The sequence below is a fragment of the Lonchura striata genome, chromosome Z (genome assembly GCF_046129695.1).
Source record: "Lonchura striata isolate bLonStr1 chromosome Z, bLonStr1.mat, whole genome shotgun sequence".
In the NCBI taxonomy this organism is placed as follows: domain Eukaryota; kingdom Metazoa; phylum Chordata; class Aves; order Passeriformes; family Estrildidae; genus Lonchura; species Lonchura striata.
This window is the reverse complement of record NC_134642.1, coordinates 38,660,749-38,684,331: the sequence shown is the minus strand read 5'-3', so window position 1 is coordinate 38,684,331 and position 23,583 is coordinate 38,660,749. Positions and strand designations below refer to the sequence as shown.

At 39.9% G+C, this 23,583-nt stretch overlaps 1 protein-coding gene across 1 annotated transcript in view; it reads right to left on the bottom strand.

Moving 5' to 3' along the window:
* Window positions 1–23,583, bottom strand: part of NPR3 (natriuretic peptide receptor 3) — a 37,193-nt gene that overhangs the window by 5,387 nt on the left and 8,223 nt on the right. Inside the window, exons 3-5 of the mRNA XM_021554666.3 lie at window positions 22,398–22,564; window positions 5,573–5,708; window positions 2,096–2,190 (exon numbers count right to left, since the gene is read on the bottom strand). Of these exons, the coding sequence (XP_021410341.2) occupies window positions 2,096–2,190; window positions 5,573–5,708; window positions 22,398–22,564 (398 nt within the window). The remainder of the gene's footprint in view (window positions 1–2,095; window positions 2,191–5,572; window positions 5,709–22,397; window positions 22,565–23,583) is intronic.

The window sequence follows — 23,583 nt, the reverse complement described above, 5'->3', positions numbered from 1 at the left end:
AAGATAACCTACATTGAATCTACTGCAGCAATATGTCTAAAAAACATCTATGCAGCAGGGCCATAGAAGTGGCCTGTGACACTGAAGTGGTCAGAAGCAATAGCAGAAGCACATTGATGGATCTATTTGTCCTCCCACAGATAAAACCCAGATATTAATAAACTGGGTTTAGAATTCATGGATAGCCTCTTCAAATCTTTCACCTGAATTTCATTTTGAAGCCAATGACTTTAAAGAAGAACATTTGCTCTGGTTAAATATACAAAGGTATATTTTACACTAAATAAAGACACTAATTTCTGTCTCAGTTGAAACTGGGATATAAATCCTTTGAAGAATGAATGTGTTCAACATTTGTCCAAAAATAAAGGCAAATCCAGTAAACTGGGTAAAATAAAGCCCCTTCACAGGCATCAGATTATTTATTAAGAGATCAAGCAGGAATGGGTGAGTCCTCTACCAGCACAACTTAATAAATAAGAAAATATGCAGAATGGTTTCAGAAAAAAAAGCTATAAGCAGGAACCACATGGATTCAGATCAGAAGTAGGATATAGATTTTTGAAAAGCAGGAGTGGTTCATCTGTGGAGCAAACATTAAGGGCACCAGCAAGGCAGTCCCTGTCCTTTCAGTGTCACCAAACCAAAAATAAATTCCTGTTACAGTATAAGCTTTAGTCATGTGTAAACTACAGGGCTCCATAAAGGTTAAGAAACCTGCCTTGTCTAATATAGCAGAGGTCAAACTAGGAAATCCAGGTTTTCTTCTAGCTTTAAACTCTGTGAATAGACTTGGGAAAACAGCTGTCCCCAAACTCCCATCCATCTGGCACAGCTGAGAAACATTCTCATACGCAGAAAAAAATTATTCAATGACTAGAACAAGTTATCAAAGAAACAATGTTTTTAGAGTGAGAAATGAAGGTAGTAATTATGTGGCAGACAAAAGTAGTAAGCAATCATATAAAATCTTAATTGCATGTACCTAATAAAACACAGGAAAAATCCACAAGAAGTTAAAAAAATAAATGTAACATTTAAAAATAAGGTCATTTAAATTGCAAGTGAAGTGAAAGAATGGTAAGAGAGGGAAATTAAATTGATAAATGGAATAAAAAACTACTGGGCTGAACAAACAGAAGAAGCACAGATTGTTCATACCAAAGTTATCCCAATCATTTTGTACTCCTACTGCCTGGGAGTGTCTGCAGTTTACTGGTGTAGTTTTTCTATCACTTTTACATATTACAACACACAAGACATCCTCACACTTTTTAAAGGGCTCCTTGAATTTTTCTCTGCTGCAGTACCAATAACATAACTTCACTGGACTCAAAACCACACATTGAAATGTCCAGCTCAGATATTGCTACTTTTTGTTTGAGCTTGTTGAAGCTGGGGAGACCAGCAAAGCTGCGGCTGATGCTGATTTTGCAACTAACAAAAGCATCCACTGCAGCTGGACTTAGGGCACTGCATGTATTAATAAACTCAGCCCAGACATGCTATTCTCTGTGTGCAGATGGTACTGTTTCTCACAGATCTTTTCATAGTCCATCTCTTCCAATCTTTCTGCATCCAGTCAAATAACTTATCTGGTATATAAGGAGCCATCTGATTAAAATGTTCTTAAATGCTGAAGAGAATGTACTCAGGAGTGTCTGCCTGACAAACAAAGCCAGGCAAGTTCTGCACTCCTGCTTGTGGTTGAGCACATCGTTAGATTTAAATACCTGCACTTGTTGTCTTAATGTATCAATTTGTGCATCACTGTTGCTGTAAGATTAATCTTTCTTCCCAACTTCTTGCTCATTTTTAAATAATAATTTCTCATATTCAAAATGAGTGGTGCTTAGCCAGTTTGTGAGAATTCACTATTTATTTAAAGGCCAGCATCATGTGAAATTGTATTGTTAAAGAAAAGAAGGAAGTTTAAAAACCTTAAAATAACTACTTCAAGATAGGTATCTTACAGAAAGGATTTGGTCTTTAAATTGCTAAGATTAAGCCACCAAGTAAAGAGATGATATAATGTTACTTTACACTGAATTACTAATTCAACAGTGGCCAATCACAATCATGTTTGTTTCCTTACCTCCTGTGTGCCTGCCTCCGGGTCTGTCATTCCAATCACAGAGAAATCCCCATATCTGTCTCCATTGGCATCAATGGACACCTGCCCTGCAATGCCTAAGGAATGGCATGTGAGGAATCAGAAGATTAATCAGTTAAATTACTAAGCCTTACCAAGCAAACATGAAAACAGTGGACAGGCTTTTACAGACTGATATGACAGGAAATCTCATCAGTCTCCCAGCATTTTTGTTGGCATTCCAGAAGAAATTGTAATTTCATCTCGGTGTCTGCATTCCTGAATTCTTAACATTTCTTCTTTTTAAATATTAAACATGTGAGATTGGAGAATATGTGAGAAAATTCTAATCCTAAAATGAGCATGTACGACTAAAACACAGATATACTTAATGTGAATTATTTATAGAGAGCCTAACCCTGAAAAATCTGATGATGCCTCAATAAAGAGAGTCCAGCTCATATGCTGCAGAGGACACAGGGGCAGAGACATAGATCCCACAGGCTTAAGGGGTTGCTACACCCATATAACCACTCCAATGGTGATTCCTGCTGCACCCATATAACCAGTCCAGTAGGATACTGGAGATGGCATAGACAAGGAGTACCATTTGCACTACAGATGCATTAAGCCCTGCATTCATCTACTTAAGATTAACTACATAATAAGTTCAGTTTGATTTATATTCTTAGAGCCCAATTCCACTTTCCCGTTTTACAATTTTTGGATGACTTTGGGGAAACTAAGACTCATTGACTCATATGTCAAGTTTGAAAGAGCTTTGGAGATCTTGAGCCAAACCTCTAGCTCAGAGCCAGGAGAATGCTCAAGTTTTTATCTGCTCTCCAAAATCTTCAAGGATGGAAACTGCACAGGCTCATTAGGGCAACTTGTTTGATCTGTCATGGGAAATGAACACATCCTTGTATTCCATCTAAACCTCTTTTTAAATGTACATCCTTGTGAACAAAAAGCTTGGCTTCAAATTCACAATGTGTAAGTCAAACAGGTTCTTAAAATCCATCAAATAATATTAACTAACTATGATGAAGACATCTTAAGACTACTGATATGCTTTTTCACCTCAGATATTCTCAAACATGATCCTGCACTGCCTGACACCAAACACAGCCATTTACACCCATGCAAGGCAAACAGGAGTCATTGTACATCCATGTCACACCAAATACATGCCTAGACCAGGCACAAAGCCATGGAGATTCAGGCTCTCTGTGACAGTCAATCAGAAAAGGGAGGTCAGCTATTCAGAGTATAACTTTCTCCCAATGTGCCTAGTGATAGTGAGCATGCAACAGACTTAACTCACCTCCATTTATCTTATATCTGTTCAGATTTAGTGATGTCAGGAATATTTCAGCTTGCTGTAGTTTTCAAAATATGTACTAGTAATCAAAGATTATTGTCAAGCACCTCTTTCATTGTAACAACATCGTAACCAAGCTGCTGGCAATTCAATTACTGCAGGGAAATTGAATAGGTGTAACAAGCACTTGGCTGTAAGATGCTGAAAGAAGAGGCCACTCTGAAGAACTGAGATGTCCGTGTTTACACATGAATTTAGATTCTGAATTTGACAGGAGGTACTAATTGGAAGGGATACTTTTGTGACCAAAGAAAACCATAACTGTTTTTGAGAAGAGGTACTAAAATTGAAACTTGGAGTTACTATGGAGTTTTTTTTTCACTTGGAAAAGATTAATTTTTCTATTTTTCATCTGGATCAGAAATACAACTTTTAAAAGTTGCAATTTCCTTAAAAAAAGAGGTATGAAATTTTGAAACAAACTTAATCAAGAATTGCATTTGCATGAAAGTGCAATGATTTGCAATGATTTTATCTCAACTTTCTTTCTGTTTTTTTTATGTGAGATACCTACATACAAAAAATTTTGGTACATTTTCAGAGGAAATGCCAATGAGTACAAATATTCTCCACCAGATGTGCCCTAAAGTTATACCATGCTGTCTTTAACAACCCAATCACTAAGAAATCCTTTGATCACCTCAGCATTATCCTTTCCTAAGCCCATAATGTCTGTTCAGCTGTGGCAAGCAGATGGTATTCTGCAGGAAGCAGCATCTACATTCTGTTGGGAGTCCTGATAAGTCAGAGCAGGCTGTAAAATGAGGTGCCAAGACAATCAGATATCTACATGTCAGAAGTTAAATGTATGTCATCAGTGAAACTGGAGTTCTCATTATCAAGGCCTGCAAAAGTCAAAAGGAATTACAAAGCTTCAGTCCTGCAGCAGAACCTGATGGGTGTACATGAACCATATTCTATGATGCTGCAAACAGAGAAGCAAATCCTTAGACACCAGATTCCCTCCCTTTTAAAACAGAGTGTTCTGGGGAGCCACAGATATGAAGAGATATAGTGGGATGCTAAGCACAACCTAGAGACAGTACAGGACAGCTTATGGGATGACTGCAACCTGCATAATTTAAAGCAATCCCTTGCTTTAAAGTGCTTAAGTGCTCCCTTAAGCTGCCCTTAGTATTCTTTTGCCTTGTGTTCATACCACAATTTGAAAACAGAAAAATAGTTTGCAGCTGCTGCCCTTCTTGCCTTCCTACACTAAGTCCAATGTGTTCTTAGAGCTGAGAACCTGGCCACTGGGGTTTTTCTTACACATTCAGATGAATCATTCACTTTTTATCTAAGGGAAATGTTTCCTTCTCTGAGGCATTTCCACAGGAAATCTTGCCAGTCCTACATCAAATGACTGGACTATCATATGAGATGGATGGAAATATTTTAAAGAGATGGATGGAAATATTTTAAGAGATTAAACCAATAATCTTCGGTTTCTTTATTACAACTCCTACTTGACAAAAGTGTCTGCATTGCTTTGCATCAGCAAGGTGATACACAAGTGCCAGTTGCACTGCAGAATTGCAGCCTTGAAGATTAGGCACAGAAAGGCACAGTGCTGTTCAGCTGCTGTCTCTGAGACAACACACACAGCTCCTGAAAGGAGCCTGGAGGAAATCCTTCTAGGGCCCAAAGGAATCCCATTGAGAAACACAAAATAACCCCAACCCTGGCACCTGCTTGCTTCTATCCATTCCCAGGCTTCCAAGATAAAAAAGTGAAATGGAAAAAATTAGACAATCTGAGAGCTAATAGATGAACATGAGGAAAGTGAGCAGCTGTAATCTTTTCAAAAACAATAAAGGAGCCTGAGAAAATCATTGGTATTTCTTTACAATATCAGATGGTCACAAAATTGTTAAGAGTTTTTTGAACTGAGTCAAGACCTTGACAGTTGATGCAGAAAAAAGAAAGTCTGGTGAGATTATGTGAGCCAGCCTTAAAGATGCACATGGTTTCATGTGTTTTCCTCTCTTCATATGCTTTCCTCTCTTAGGAGTGGAATAGGCATGGGTCCTTACTTTGCACAGAGCAAAGGCCTGAAGTTTTTTAACTCTGAAAGCTGGAATTCCATTAACTCTTACCTTCATATGTTCTGTTCCGTGTTTGTTGAACAATTTTTTCCCCATCTTTCTTACTGAAACCAATCTTCAGGACTTCCTGTAAAGCTAGAGCATAAAGAAGAATAGCATCATGGAATCCTTCCACAAACATGTTCACCTAAAAGGAAAGAAGAAAAAAAAGCAATGGCAATTGACATATGACATATAACAAAATTTTTTCTTTTCTAGATAACTGATTGACTAGAGAGAATCTACAAATTAACCAAAGTGACTAATTTGGAGATTTGGAGAGTTACTTTCTCAGCTGCTGGAACAGAAAGAACTATATGTCAAAAAAAAACCAAAAAACAAAAAAAACAAAAACAAAACAAAACAAAACAAAAAAAAAACCAAAAAAAACAAACCCCAAACCTCAGAGGAACAACGGGAACTTCTGACCCATTTTTAAAAACAGTTAACCACTATCTGCAATTCTGGACATTCATAATGTTGTGTCTGAACAGCTCTGCAGACAGGGGCGAAATTTGCAGATCCCAGTTCCCATGCCCAGAAGCACAAATTCTGCACTTGAACATGTGAGATTCTGTTAGGTGCTGAGCACCCTCATCCCACAGCAGTGAGTACAACCCCTGCCCTCTGCACAGGGGACTTAGCCTCAGGACTTCTCAGGACTGGGAAGTATGTTCTCTCATGATTTTTTTTGGAGAGCACAACTAGTGGATTTGCTTGTTTAATGATTACCACTTCCACTTCTGGCCCCTGTTCAGCCAAGCATCTCTCCACTAGCAAATGAGCAATGGAGAAAACTATTTACCATCTCCAGTAATGTGTTCTCTGGAATTGCCAGAAGAACTTTTTCCTGTCCTTTACAGTTTTCCCAGTAAGTTATGTGCAACAAATGAAATAACCCTTATAACCCTAATACCGCTTTATAACCCTAACACAAAAGAAGATTGCTGCCAATGAACCTTCGCAGGCAACCCACAGTTTTAGGTCTCTGAGTTACACAAACAGTTAACACCTGACTGCTGCAGAAACACTACAAGTTTGCTCTCAGGAGCCTGGCGTGCTGCAGAGGTGAAACAATAATTATTTCAGGAGTGGAGTTCAGATGGAGACCCGTCAGCAGAAGCTGATGCAGAGCAGCACAGGTATTTCTATTCTGTAGGCAGCAACTCACATTTCAGCAGTGCAATGTACTCACTCAATGCACAGTAATTCAGAATGAATTATCTTTTCAGCTGCAAGAGAGATGTTCCTAAACACCCAGAGTTTCACTACAATAAAAAATTCCTGACATCCTAGCAAAAGTGTAACCACATTATAGGGCCTCATACTGCCACTTCCAGGGAACAACTCACCTCTAGAAATACTCTCCTGGACATAAGTAACTTTTAGCTTATCTTCCACTACAGTGTATCTAAATAATTTAAAATTCCAGTAAATGAAGTGCTACTCTAACTTTCACAGGTTTAGATGGACATTTAAAATGTTACAAGATAAAACATGTGGCCAGTTAACTAAATAACAGTTCCACAGATAAGAAGTATTACATGGTTGATTGGCTTAGCTCAACTAATCGAACTCTGATAGTGTAATTGCACCAAGACATTCCTGCGCTCTTCAAGCAGTTGCCAACAGTAAGTAGAATTTCAGAATTATTTACTGATAATATAAAAGTGTACATTGCTCTGACATTTAAGAGTGGACTTTCAGTAACGCCAGCCTATGCTGCAGTTGAATGCATCACATTCATCACAGGGAAGAGCCCATGGTGCTACAGGAGGAGCAGAACACCTTGGCTCAGACTGAGAGTCACTGACTAAAGGGCAGCTGCAGTTATTCTGAACTAAAGAGAAAGCCTGAAAGAAGTGGTGAAAGTCAGGCTTTTGGTGAAATAAAAGAGCTGATGGACAGAGTGCATACTAGGACAGGCTTTGCCAGCAGGGGCTTTAACTTTTCAGAATTGAAAAAAACCCAACCAAACCAACAAACCACAATGCTCGACAACTGCTTTGTATGCCAATGTTAGAGTCCAAGTGACCTGTGGGAGATCAAACTTAAGCTTTCTTAATGTGACATTCTTTCTCTCAGGAAAGAAATTAGACTCTCCAGTAGCTATACCTCCCTGCTGGCTGATTTACAGTTTGTGGCTGTCATTTCTTTCAAGGAAAGCTATTTGTCACTTCTTTTGTCCATGGCAGAGACCACTCAGTGTAACACAGCAACTTTCAAAGTCCATTTTGTCAGCTAATTTGCTCAACCTGAAATCTACTCAAGCCACCAGCCTCAAAACCCTTCTGTAGACACTGAAGATTTGCCAAGTAAGTCAAAACTCACTTGGCAGTTTGGGAGGTTGTTGCCACAGCATCTTGCCAAAGCTTCACTTGGCCAAAGCCCCTTACATTACATGTGAAAAATCACATTAAAAATCGTCAGAAAGTCATTTATGCCATTGCTCAGCTGCTTACACACAAACCCCAACATTTTATCTCATGTTGTCAAGGAAGCTGAAACTATGGATAGTTTATGCCATTTAAAATCCTCTGAAGGAGTTGTAACTACTGTTTGCAGACGGGATTGCACTTGCACTCCCCAGCCAAACCATATGCTGGCCACACCTGAGACTTTTCACATTAATCCAGGAATACATTTAAGCAGCAGTTCTTGAAAGGTGATACAGGTTCTCATGAAGGAAATAAAGTCTTCCTGTGTATCATCTTGTTCAATCATTTGTAAGTTGCCACAATTCCATACAGACCACAGGTTGCATGATGTGTAGGACAGAGGAATATTAAAATGTGAAGTAATGTCTGCAAAAACTTTTGAAGGGTTTGCTCTTTGCTGCAGAAAAAGCATTAAAAAGGGCTGGACTAGAAAGTTTATATTCCAGGAATGCTTCAAATAGGAATGAGAGTAACTGTGAAGATGTCTTCACAGGCAGCTTGAAGGTGTCCATGGTAATTAATAATGTGCTAGTTCAACCTTAGATACCCACAGGATAAAAACTGAACAGAGTATAAAATCTACTAAAGGCCCACTAATCTTATAGGTAATTAAAAGTTATTTTAGTTGAGCTCTGACATAAAGTAGTGCCTTTTAATGTAGTGTTTTCTATTTTCATTTAAGCTGCCTTTTAACTACAGGTGTGAGCACAGCTCCAAATGCTGTGATCGTATTTTGCATGTCAGAGCTACTGAAATGTTGCTGTCCAGGGCATCCCTTCAACATGGCAGCAATGCCACTGGCAGCAGAGAAGCTTACAGGTTTGCTGAACATCTTTGGAGGCTGCAGTACAAATATGTGGAAACCTCTTTCTCAGCGATCTTCTGTATTACTTTCACATCCTATTCTAATACCATACACCTAAGAAGCAAGTATGCCAACTGCACAGGTGAATAAGATATATACCCCTTTTATTTTCCTGCCTTTCTACTCTAATAAATCATCTCCTATCAGAAAAACAAAAAAAACCCAAAAAAACCACCAAAAAACCAACCAAACAAACAAACAAACAAAAAAAACAAAAACAAAAAAACCCCAAAAAAACCCCCAAATAAACCCAAAACAAAACAAAATTAAAACAAACCCAAAAAAACCAAACAACCAAAACCCAACAACCTCTCTCAGTGGAAATCACATGAATAAATTTTGCCCAGTTTGAAGTTATAGTTCCCCAAGCAGCTATATTGTGACCACACTATTCATATATACCAAGGTGTTAACAGCATACACAGCAGTGCAAAATACTACCGATGTGGAAGACAGCCAAGATACAGCTATGCAGGGCCCATAACTTTCCATATCCGGCCTCGTGAGTGTAAAATAAGTTCATTCTCCTCCATCTGGAACTGCCCAGCTCTGAACCACTGCAATTACAGCAATTCATACCACTTCCATGCTTAGTGGGGAGCATTATCATCATCACCACTCTTTTTCTATTGAAAAGGCAAACAACATCTCCCACATTTGATCTCTGCATCTACTTTCCATGACACCCATAGTGATATTCAAGCTGTCAAACTATAGTTTCAGCCTCAAACAGTAAGGACCCTAGGGAACTGCAGAGAGCTGCACCCAGATATTTTGCAAAAATCTTAACAATTTATGTATCTGATGTAATGCTCCTACTTCTCACACTGCTACAATGTATCTCAATAAAAGTATTTTTCCAAACAGTTGCAATTTAACTGTCAGTTCTCTCCTTTTAATCCTTCTTCACCAAGCCAATTATAATTATGGTCCCTTCTGTATGAGCTTTTCTAAGAAGCCCTGACATAACTAACTTCTCTCACATTCATTCTTGACATGTATCTTTGGTTGTTTTCTGCTAACTCACTATCCAGCACTATTCACTTAACTCTACAGCCAGGATTTCTTTCTTTAATACCATTTGTTGATGCTGCACATTCCCATTCAGGACACTGCCACAACCAATGCTGTTTTAAGTACTTATTTATGGTCCTGAGATGGTCAGGGGCCTTCATCAGTTCTTTGATTCGTTGCTATGACCTTGCTTGGAGCAGCACAAATTTAGAACAAGGTGCTCATGATTCCCATACAATAGATGATCAAAATACAGAAACGTTTATATATATTTTTTAAGAAAAAAATATCATTATTAATAATTGATTTTTTGTTAAACTTCTAGTTTATGTAATCCCAGTGAGAAACTCTGGGTCAAACTGACAGGTAGATTGAGAACATGAAGCTGTGGGAAGAATATTCTTACACCTGATCATTACCTGAGAAAAGGTGAAACAGATTTCAAACCATGTGTAGTTCCAGCTCATGTGTAGCTCCACCTTTGCAGTAATGTATTAGTCCTACTGCCGTAACATTACCATGTATCATTCTGCATACTACCACCCTAACAGGATTATCAAAGTTTTTACTAACACACTATCCATCTCTTCAGATCCTCACAGGATTTCTTCATTTGATTATGCAACAGAAAATCACACAACCCCTGAATATCATCTATCAATAAAAGCTGGATAATGCTAAGACGCACTGGGACTGGGATTTCAAGGACTCCCAAGCACACCAAATGCAAAGCCACGGGACACACCCATAGCCAGCTGTCATAAACAGCATGTCTTAGGGTGCCTATAAACAGGGATGCATCACTGTGGAAACAAAGCAGGAACTAGAAAGAAGACTAAAGCTAAAAGACAGTTAATCAAATCTGTATGTTTAGATGCCTTAGACTAAAAATACAGACTGTTTGCTTGGGCAATAATACTGCTCCCCTACTGGACCATAGTGCTTCAAACAAACGGTAAGAAAAAGGAAAAAATAAAAGAAACACATGCTTTCTTCTGAGAAGGCAATTTTCACAATATTTATTTAAAAAGCAAAAAAGAATATATGGCATTACAGCAAATTCTGGGTAACACAACCATAGACAAGGAGAGCCTCATACTCTATTCACTGATGTCCAGTCTGCATAAATAGATAAATGGGCACCTGCTCAAGCACATGAGTCAGGGCTCATGACTTGAGCTCACTTTATTATTTGGGGCTTGAACTCACATCTCTCCCTAGAAAAAGAGGAAGAATGTAACAGTAAAACCTTGTGCATATCTAAGAGATTTATTCAAGTACTGTACTGTTGCATCACTTTCATGTTTCACAGGGAGACAGTGTTTATATGGAAACCCATATGACATTTTTCTAAGGGGAGCATGTGACTTTATTAGTGGAATTCTGAAGACTGAGGCTTATACTCCACTCTAAAATTTATAGCTTAATTATTCAGCACCACAGTTGAACAAGACCTCACTTTCCTTTAAGGAGGCTTCTTCCAACAAGGCTGCTTGCTTGTGTTCCTCTCCTTGCCAGCATTCGCTGGAGCAACAGTGATGCTGAGAGCAGAGATGAGGTTTGTGCTCCACCCAAGCACTCTGCACACCAATCAATGTGTCCCTGGCATGAGAAATTTGCAAATGAAGCCCACATTTAGAGTGTCTTGGGCACAAGCATTGCTTGCAGCTCAGCAGCCACCCACCTGCAGCATGAAAGAGCCTGCATGCACCATTTGAGAGTTAAGATGTATAGTCAGACCCCTGCTTTTTTCTGTTTAATTTGGACACAAAAATGCTGCACTGCAATTAAACTCATTTCTTTGAGGATGAGACCATGCCTCTGCCTGCCTGCACTGCCTGCACTGTTCAGCTGGTACATGAGCTGATGTGCACTCCAGGCACAAACCACTGCTGCCTTTGCTCCACTCAGACAAGAGGATGCTTATTCCAACAGGACTGAAGTACCACTAGCAACAAACTCCAAACCACCTTTAAAGCCAATTGTGGACCAGAAGTCAGCCCTTTGTTCTAAGAAAAGGTCTGCTGAAATAAAATAAATTAATAGAAAGAAAACAAAAGTAAATTAACAAATTACAGCAGTAGCTGTGATTTACTTAAAAAGGCAGGCAAATTCAGACAGTTAAGGGTATTTGTCAGTGAAGGTTATTTCCTTGCTATGGAAAGAAAACTAACCACAAAGCCAGCTTCTTTGCTATTGTATCTCATCTCATTCTTCAAGCCTTCTTCCTTGTTTTTCTTAATATCCCATTCTTGAACAACTAGTAGATTTACCCATAATCATTTGGCTGGGCAGCCAAAAATTGCTCCATTGTCTCAAGGGTGACCTGAAACAAAAATCTATTCAGTCCCAGATACAGGGCAGCTGACCTGTGAAATATCAGCTAAAACATGTTAGGCTACAGTGGCAACTGAGATACAAAGGTGTGGAGAAAACCTTCCACCCCACTGCCTGCAAAACCTGCCCGTTCTTTGTTTATTGCTTGCAACACTCTCCTTGGTAATCAAAAAAATGGCTGTAAAGCCCCAGTGCCTGCTGCTAACAGGCTGGGCAGAAATTTCCAGCTACAGCCGAAATGAGCTCCTTCCATTAAACACAGAAAGAGGAACTGTAACCTCAGCAGAGTTAGAACCTTACCCACAGGCAGCTCACATCAAGGAGCTCTAACTGCTGCACTCAACCCACTGCCTTACATCCCTGGGCTCTCAGACTCTTCCCAGACTTCCACTGACATGGCCAAAGCAGGGGCAGGCTGAGTTGAAGACTGCCCTGCTGCAGGAACAGGATGGTCTTCTAGACCAAATTTTCCCCCTGAAAACCTGTGTGGGATTTATTTCTGGCTCTACATTCTATTCACTGATTCCTTTTGCAAACTGCTACTAGCCACTTTATCCCTCTGTGGATTTGGTTCCTGCATTACCTTTTAATGTTGCCCTCAAAGGGCTGCAACTGGTGTATCTAAGGAGCAGAACTGTTTTGTACCAGAACTCAACAATCTACAGAAAAATAATTCTAGAGAAATTTCTCCTTTATGTATGATTTACACATACACTATTCACCTTAATAATTTAGCTCTAAAGGTCCCCAGGTGACCTATAGAGGTAAAGGATAGAATCAGAGAATACAGTATTGTGCTCCTTCAGTTAAGGTGAAATATCCCATGTCTATATTACATTTCTAACATCAGATAAACATCTATTGCAAAGGATCTCTGGCACATAGCACTGTACTGTGACTGCCTGAATACTGAACTGATCTTAACCACAGAAGATACAGCTGTCATTTATAAAATTAACCTCCCTACTTTTTTAGAATTTCCTGCCTTCTAACAAACTATGTGGCAATTCACATGATGAGTTCTAAAACTATGTCCAGAAATTATACATCTCGTCATAGTGGTGAAACAGAAGAGATACTAAAGAAGTTATTATTTTCAGCTGAAAACACACAGACATATACAGAAACTAAAATATGCTTGTTTTAAATAGATTTTTCTAAGAATTCCCATTGGTAGTCTGATAATCTGTTATACAGTTGTAATGAATGCAAACATTTTATGCTGGCATTTAAATTGGAACACTTAGCAGCAAAAAAGCACCACTCCTATCCTTTCATTAGATACTAAGTTTTTGATGTCAGCAGGAAAGAATGTTTTACAAGCAGGAACATCTCAGTTTTCAGGATGACAGTTGCTTATCTAAAAAAATCAGTTGCAGTTGCTAAAAAAAGTTAAATTGGTTTAAATTAATGCTGAGATAGGACAAACAGGAAGGACTTTTTTGTTTAATGTTTATTCTTGTACAATGTGCAATTGTTTTGGGTTCTGGATTACTAACATTATCACCAAACCACAAAAATCACAGACATATTTCATTTTTTTATTAAAAACTCTCAAGGTCACATCAGTTCTCATGCAAAACTCAGAAAAATCACTGTATCACTTTGGAGATAACTCATGTTCAAACTGAATTTGCTACACTACATGCTACCATGCTGCACTAGCTGGTGGGCTGGTAAAATCTTGGATGGGGTAAAAAAAACATCTGATGAAAAGGACCATTTGATTTCTGCTTTGCAGCAGATTAGCAAAGATTACCCAGCAGACCACTTGCTTTACAGTCTTAAGGGCTGGATAAACACAAATGATTTATACACAGTCAAAAGCGGTGTGTAGCTCAAAAGTATGCTTGGAGCTGGGATTAGTAATCTAAGATCTTTATTCAGTACCAGACAAAAATTAGGCATACAAAACTAGGATTCATAAGAACAGCATCCCACCTCACCCTTGTCAGCAGAAGAGGTAGAGAATGAAGGATGATGTGATCCTCTTATTCTCACACAGGCAGGTAAAAACTCCCCACTGCACAAACTGGCAGTAAAGTCCTTACAAAACTCCACAGGGCACCAATCCTTTTAAATTCCCTCCCTCTTTCATCTAAAAGCTCTGGGCCTCCTATTACTGAATTAGCATGAGAGAACTTCAGGGTCCAATCTGCTTTCAGAGAATCTGAATTCCACCTTTCCCCTGCCCTGTCTGCAGGGCATTCTGAGGTGGAGGCACTCCTGGAACTGAAATCCAGGTGTTGGGGGAAAGGTATGACCTGCCAAGACCTGGGGGACCTCTGGGCTGGGAGTAAATAATTTGCTAAGAGAGCCCACCTGAGGCTGTAGTTGCCATGACAAATGATCCTTTTATTAAATACCAGGGTAAATGGGCATATGAACTTGTAAACTTTAATGACATGGAACTAATGCAAACCCTTGGGCTGCTATTAGTCATGCTTCCATTCCAACTAATTTAAAATCTAACTATTTGGTTTTGTTATTTTCTTTTGGATAGTGGATATCTAATGAAAGGTGTTCAGCTGGCTGATTAACCACCCCTTTGCTGGCATCCCTGCAAGGATTCCATTAGCACAGGAAAAGCACAGCAGCTCTCAGCATATATTTGTGTATACCTGTTAGCAGGCAGTAAGGTTCCAGCTGCACACCTGAAACACATCCTCCCACTCTTCAGCAGCAGCATGGTAGTTAATACCTCTGAATCTGAGGATTTGCAGCCACTCCAAGAAGCTAAAGACTCACTCTCATAGTTCCTTGCATCTATATTGACTGTCTAATCCCTGAGATCCTCCTTAGTTTTGTGCTCTAAGGTATTTTGTAGTCTGTAGGCTGGATGCATTGTGCACGTGCATTTCCCATCAAATGTAAATGTCCTGCTCAGTGAATGTCACCTTGTTCCCAGCCACGGAGCAAAAGGCATCCTCACCTACCCTCCCCTCCCATTGTTCCATGCCCTTTTCTCATGCCCCTCTTATTCATTTGCTCTGGGACAGAGACACTCCTTGTCTTTTCAATACACTTTGATATATTCGCTCTTTTTAGAATGGGCTAGACCTTCTTTTTGTCCCAGACTTCTCTTCCTAATGAAAAAAAGTATCTGCTAAAGAGGGAAGGAAAGTTTTGAGCATCCTCCTGCAGGTTCCTATGCCTCTTGAATGCACGAGAAGACCGCTGCCTCTATTCACACAGCCCATTCTCATAGGATGACTACATTACCCCCTCTGGATTAGCAAAATTGATAAATATCCCCTGAAAAAATAATAAAAAAATCAGAGCTGGCACATTGTACACTGACCTTTTCTTACAGCCCAATGGAGTGGAGCACACCCAAGTCCTGCTGCTTATCTTGTCTCTGCCAACATTCATACACCAGGGTGACCAGACTCATCCACAGGACTGGCCTGCCCTTCTCTTAAAACATTTTCTTCCCTCTGGAGAATAAGCCTTTCCTAGGGCTAGGTTCATCTTAGCCTCTGAGCACTCAGCCATAACAAATGAATGTGCTGGCACAACATGAGATCTCAGACGTGAGGTGTTAATGACTGCCACTTACACTGTTTTTTTAGAAGACTTGTCATTTGAGAATATCACAGTTACACCCTGACCTGCTGTCATTCAGAATCACCTACACCATACCAATACCCCAGATGAATGCAAGAAAGCTTTCCTGGACCACCTCAGTGTGGAGACAATTCCTCTGCCCTGGTGCACTTGAACAAGGAATTCACATTTCTTGCCTTGCAGAACTGTTCTTCCTTTACATCCCTAAAGAAAACAAAGCACGGCTCCCTCTCCACACCTCCTGCCACCCTCATAATCAAACCCTCCAATTAAACTGCTTGGCTCAGATAGAATTCAAAGACTGGACTCTTATAAACCCAATCTGTGTGACCACACTGTGAAGGTATCAGCACAGGTAAGGTGAACCCTCCACAGCACCCAAGGTGCTGAGGCTGGAGCATCACATCAGCCATCTACCAAGTGCAAAACAGTTTCCAGCTGCCTGCCCAGGACCCTGCTGCTGGCTGCAACACCATCCTGACATTGAACAGACTCACCTAAACCTCCTCCTCATGCTTTATTCAGGCTGAATATTCTTCAAGTAAATAAGGAAACTTCCAATTCAGTGATATTTTCATGCGATACCCAGAAAACAAGACTCACAGAAAAAGGAGGTGACTGCCAAGAAGTCGGTTAAGCAAAGGTATTTCATTTTTCAAGTGACATTTTATACAAAATGAGAGTCTACCTTTTCTCATTCAAACATCTCAGAGCCCACCCTGAAGACCATTCTATACCAATGTCAAAAGTCCTACAGATTTATATTGAAACAATATCTCAATGGGACAAATTAGCTTTTGGTTTACTTGCAATGCAAACAGCATGGAGAAGCACTAAAACCAGAAAAAGGCTATGAATTTTGCAGGAGGATATATTTTTCACACTTGACTAGTGGAAAATAAGGTATATTTCTAGCAAGTACTTCAAAGAGCTCCTTACCCATAAATTTCTGAATGCCTGTTTAGCAAAGTGGAATGTGAATATCTGTGAAATCCAAGTTAGAAACACAGGACTATGGAAAATATACAACATAACCATGAAGATCAACTCTAAACTTTTACATTCCCAAGAAGTTCAGATGTTACTATTTCCAGATATACACACAGTTTTACACTATCTCCTCCATGGTTTAAGACAGCTTCAAAAATATGCTTGGATAGGCTAGAAAAACTAAACAAATCCACTGGAAGAGAGAAGAATAATTTCTTTCTTTTATGTCATCGGTTACTTTCTATTACACTGTAGTTTTGCCTAAGACCCTGCCGTGGATGACACTGGCCTTTCATACACTGAGAAAGCATTAAATTAAGGGGGGGAAAAAAAGTGCTGTATTCACCAAATTTAGCAGTCCACAGGTGAATACTCCTCTTAGAGAAAATAAAAACACTCATTAATTCCAAGGGGTGAAGGGTTGGTCGTGAAAATCCTAAATATGTTTTACTAATAGAATTCATCTTGTTAATAAGCTGGCATGTGAAACCATTTTTTCCGGCTGCTGAAAGCAGCTTGTGGTTTGCTTTTATTCTTTCGAACACAATTAGCAAAGCACTCCAGCAGCTGAATAGAACCATTCATTTGAACAAATTATTCCCTGGCAGGGTTTGGAGGTTCTTCCCCCTGCCTGCCCCTTAAATCTCCTTGAAACTCTCTCCCATCCTTGGGCAGTCAGATGACACAAAAGACTGCCTGACATTAATATCGCCTGCCTGAAAAAAGACAAGTGAGAAGAACATTGCTGAATAAGTTACATTTTTCAGCATCATAGCTACAAGACTGAATTGCTCACTTCTTCCAGCTTTATCTTAGCTGGTGTGCAATCTTAATTAAAAGGCTGACGTAAGAAATACACACAAGGAAGAGTCTGGCACGGATGTTATGGATGAGATGATAAAGTTTACGAGCACAGCTACCTCCCATGAAGCTTTTGTAGTTAACTGTTGGAGCTAAAAAGGTTGCTCTTGAGTGCACCATTTCTCCTTTCAGAGGGTTGAAAATGTTAAATAAAACAGAGTTCCCCTTTCTAATAGGGACTAGCATCTTGCTGATCTAATTAATCTACATAGCTCATTCTTTTACTGAGATAACTTTACTGGCAAATCAGGCTCCAGTTCCCTTCTCCCAATGCTCATTTTCAGGGTGAAAAAGGTTGTGGGTAGGAAAAAAACCCACGCATCCACCTTGTGAACAATGCTGTCATGTAGTTAACACAGCAGAAATATTTGTTTAATTAGTTACATTTTCAGCTTTTAAATGAGAAGAAAAAACAAGCCATGGGTGGTCTGTAACCTCAGAAGAGCAAATATTCCTGGCTGTAAAATCATCTGAGCTCAGAATACTGGGTTGGACATAAAAAAAGCATTTATTGAATCCTAGGCCTGAGTCAGGAACAGAAGGTCCATTAAGAACTTTGAAACTGCACCCTACCACCAGTTCATTAAGTGTTCAGTATTATTTAATAAAAATGGCTTATGCATATACTTCAACTGAAACACTGTTTATTCATAAACATTTTTAACTACAGTATGTGTTGGGAATTATTCACACACCCCTTTAGAGACATTTTTAAATTCTTCCTTCAAGTAATTGCATGCAATTCCCACTGCTGTCTGACTCAACTAGGCTACAGGTCTACAAGCAGAGCTTGCCCTGTATTTTGCAATTAAACCAAGGATGTTAGTTGGTTTACAGAGAACAGGATTCCCTGCTGTTAATATCTGGCTAATGCATTAATATTACACAACTAAGAAAACTGCCATCATTTGTATAAAAGCATTAAAGCAATTCTACTGCATGCCTAAAACCCAAATTTGATTAGATTTTTGAAAACATTCCTCCTCTTTTTCTTATTTTATCAGCAAAGTTGATCTTCAGGTAAGCACAGAATAAAACTACAGGATGTTTCTTGAAAAAACATGAGACACTTGAATGCTGAAATGATGGCTGAGCAGATTTATCGCTTCAGCCCACAGTTCTTTGGGTTATATTAACATGACAGTAAGTCACTTTCACATTCAGACTGGTAAACAAGCAACTAACATTTTGACATTGCAGACAGGGAACGTCACCATTGCCCCATGCTGTGCAACCCAAGTATTTCTAAGATGCTTTCTCAGAACCTCTCTGACACTCTTATTTTCAATACTGTCTAATTAAAATGTGCTTAAGGAAGCTTCTTACTTCACAAGAGAGATTCCTGAAGAAATTGTCTTTTCCACACTTTCCTGCTCCTTCATAAGGAGGAAGGTGCTTCCTTCTTCCCCATTTCAAAAGCATAACACCCATGCAGAAACAACAGAAACTTCTGAGCTGGGAAAGACGTACCCAAAACACATTTCTCTTTTCTGTGTGATCTCACAGCTGGAGATGAAGAGAGCCAACACTCTTTGACCTTACTCCTCCAAGGGCTGTATGTGTTCTGCATCTGGCAGTGGAACAGCTGCTGCTTAGGACTTTGCCCTTTCTGTCTCTCTTATCTTTCCTTCTGTCATCTGCTTATTTTCCATTTTTATTATATTCATTTTTGGTAGATAGTAATGCCTTTAGGATTAGTGCTGGCAAGAGGCCAGGACAAAATGGCAGCACTAATGACTTTTGTTTGAGTTAGAATGACTGTGAGGTTATTTAGACCATGGGCCTGGGGCCCCCATTTTCCCATGACATTGGAAAAATCCACACAGAAAAGCAGATACACTGAATGCTTCAAATCCAAACCTCCCTAAGTGTCTCCTCTAGGGACACAGCTTGCAGAAAATAATGAGGACTATATTTCAACACCCAGGGATATGACATGAGATGGGCTGTACTACTGATTCTCTTCCTACATAGTTTTTGTCTTCAGGAGCAGAATCCAGCAAAATCTTTCTCTGCTGCTTCCCACCCACTCAGCTCAAGGACTTTCCCTTCCCCATCTTCCCCTGGAGGACACAACTTTGCCTAATGTGTACCGAGGACACTTTTTTCCCATGTTGCCAAAGAAAGCACACTTAATGTGTACCCACTACCCAGAAACTTTTCAGAGGGGAAGGAATTGGCCTTCAGTCTGACTTTTTATTTTTTCCCCATTGGGTTTTCAGAATTTTTTTTTCCTTAATCCTGAAGGCTGCCCCAAAATGTTTCTCCTCTGAACAGGGCAGCAGGACAATCAGTTAAGGGAATATGATGCATCTCTTTTCCACTGTCCAAAGTGGAGAAATGTATAATTCATCACAAACAATGCAAAGCAAACCATAAAGTTAAAGTTCACACACTGTTAATTAAGGAACACAGCTATGACTTTTTTTTTTCTATAATCAACCAGAAACTAACTCTCAGAGACATTTAATTTTACCATTGTTAGAAGGCTGTAAAAAAGCAGTAGGGGAGGCTCTGCTGAGGTATACTTTAGTTAAGCATCCATCTAATACCAGGATACTCTGCATTTGAAACCAAGCCTCCTTCCCTCATAGCCACGAACCAAAGCTCCCCTACAGAGAGCTCCAGATCCTGATGGCTGCCTGTGAGCTCAGGGCTGATCTTTCAGATGGCAGGAATCAGTGGTACGTGTACACAGGTCACAAGATGTTCTCTGTGTCCCTGCAAGAAAGATTGTAAAGCAAGAAGAAAGCCAAGCAGGAAAGGAAGAACAGGAAGAGGACTAGGAGAAGCAGCAGCAACAGGAAGAGGCCTATGCAACTTGCCTGGCCCTAGCAAGGCTCAAGGTTTTGTGTGAAGGAATTCTTGGAATAAGGTGAAGGACCTTGGATCACAGGTAGAAATGGGACACAGGGAGAGGCAGCCCTTAGAGCCAGGCAGAAGAAGGTGTCAAGGATGAGATGATAGGGAGCCAGCCCCTGTTGCTCATCCAGGACAGCCAGGGGCACTGGACAGCACACACAGCAGCCATGCAGTGAGGAATGACAACAGAGGACTTCTGGCAGTGGGTGTGCAGTTGTAAGGGAATCTCCCCAGCAAACACATTAGCCTGCAAAATCTCCCCCATGCTGTCACAGGGGAATTTGCTCTCCCCTAGATCCAATTCTGGCTGACAAGAACTGGTTGAATTACCCAGCCCAAATCAGCACTGCCCAGGGTTTGCAGTGGGTCCCCACCCTAATGAACAGAAAAGCATCCTCTTGCTTACCTCCAAACTGCCCACAGACAGTAGCCTGAACTCTCAGCTTTTCTTATCTGGGGAGATGTCACACTGCCCAGACTAAAAAAAAGCCACAATACTGCAGATGAATGGATCTTAAGCATTTAAAAGCATGTTTCTCACCAACCACAACCAAAGACACATAGCAGGTTTCCAAAGGACAAAGTCTGCTAAGTGAAATCTGCAAAAGGACACATGGACAGAAAAAGGAGCACCAGCATAAATTAAAGTCCCATGGCCTTCTTCAGAACTCATTTAGCAGATTCTTCAGAGAGCTGCACATTGAAACTGTGAAGTGGGGTTTCTCCACTAACCCAAGACAAAACATGCCAAAAAAAAAGGCTAAGACTAGACTTTGAAAGTATCACAGGAATAATATAAACCACTGTTGTGATTCAAATGTAACACTTCAGGTAAAATATTTCAGTTAAATACATTCAAGTTCTAAGAAGCACAGATTTTCTAAAGGTAGCCAAAATTATACAATAAACTGCCAGGAAAGGTTATTCATACTTTAATATAACATTCAAGCACAAGCTGATGAACTAAAGATGGACACAATGCTTAAAGCAAAGGGATGAGATGAAAGCCTATGTGAAAGCAGGAAAATGAAGGGTTTGGGTTGCTTTCTTGAGTCTCAGGCTCTCATTTCCTGCAGCTAAGGACTGACCAATTTCTCTTCAAGCCTCTTTTCTTTATATTTGGAAAGCTGACATTGCACCATGGAGCAGGCTACCTGGGAAGTACTTGTATCAGCATGCAGAAATCCCTGCAGGTACATGCCATACATTTTTGCTTCCACAGATGACTTTTCTATCAAAATACCTAATGAACTAGCTTAGCAATAGCTTAGCACTAGCTCAAAAGCAATTTTCAAAGGCATTTTTATCTTACATTTTGAGAGGCTAAAAAAAGGTATAGTTCCCCATGTCCACTTCTGGAAGACACTGGCATTCCCCAAGGCTTAAAGAAACTTCCAAGGCCTGTTGATATTCCAGACAGTTCCAAATAAAAACAGCAACTACTTAAATATTCTTTTTGAGAAATAATACCACTTTTGTCACTCACATGAGGAATTACCTCCTGGTATGCAATACAGATAGTGTAACTTTCTGAGACTGGATTCTAAAAAAAACATTTCATTATTGGGAGAAAACAAAAAAGAAGGCTGTACTTCTTCCCCTGTTAAGAAGACTTATCGCTGGTGGATTGAGAGACACCTGCCTTTGCCCAACCCTTCTACTGATGAACTAGGAGATAAGCACAGGACAATTGGTCATGGATGGTGGTGCACAGATATAGTGCATCAAGCCTATGCTTGTAGTTTGCAGTATCCACCAAAAAGAAAAATTATACGTGCAGCAGCATACTTTTGCAACTGAGCCTAGGTGATTGTGTCCTGATAAGGTTTCACTGGCACTTCTCTTTAACTAGAAGCATGCTTTTGAAGATGCTATGATCTGAAGACTGTCATCAAGTACTTACATAGTCATCTTCATGAAGACCTTGCTTCTGAACAGAACTTTTCACCTCCAGAGAAAACTTCTCAAACTCAGGCTTCACAGTCCTCAGCAGAGTGACAGTCTGGAGGTATGAGTATGCTTTCTTGGCTTCAAGGTCATGTTTGTCTCCTCTTCTCCAAGAGCCATTTCCTAAAGAGGGAAACAAGCATATTTCCAAACTAAGTACCATTTTGGGATTCCTTTTTGCACCCAGAAGTCCCCTTTGCTGATCAATGGAGAAGTCCCCTTTGCTGATCAATGGCCCTCTTCAAAGTGTGCAGGAAACCAGGCAGTGAGGAATAACTAAGAAAGTAAATGTGCAAACCAAAGGACAACATTATTTCCACACTGTGTTTGCTTATGTTAAAAGGGTGGAATAAATCCTAAGTGTGATCTTGGAGCCAAACACAAATGTCAGATCTCAAATGCAGAGATATTTAAGTTAGAAGAACTGAGGGAGAATTCATGTGCAAAGTTTTTGTTACACATCACTCCTCTTGGACAATCAGAAAAGCACCAGTAAAGTCAAGAGCACAGACAACACCCTGAATGGGAGGCAGATGGTGCAGCTCTCCTACTGTGGTCAAGGAAAAACCATGTGAGCCATGGCTGCCAGACCAGCCCTGCTTTTAATGGGAAAGGAATACATAAAAATAAAATGGAATCCTGCGCCTACGCTGTATTTACATGTATTTTGTGTCACAGCAAGGGAACAATTTAACTCAGACCACCAGTAAAGAAACCACATTTTTAAAAAGCAGGATAGCTGATTGGTTGTTTATTAGGAAAGAAGTCTTTCTTACAAACACACCTGGCCTTAGCAGGACCCGAGATCCTGATCCAAAACCTCAGGAGGTCAGTGGAAAGGTTCATGTTGTGCTGGAGTGGGTTTTGTGCTATTTGATGTAAATGATAACTAAAAAAGGCTAGAGGGAACAGTGGTAGCCCTAAGCAGTGAGCCTTTAAATGTTTAAAAGTAATTAAAAGCTAGACAGACTTTATTTTTTGAACAACAACAACAAACCCCATTATGGTTAAATGAGCTGAAACAAAACTAATGCTAAATTCCCAAGGTGACTTGGAGGCACATAGGAACCTGAAATCAGAGAGAATGTGGTTATTTTGATTGGGTTGAGGACCACAGTATCATTGGACAAAGAGAAGCAAGT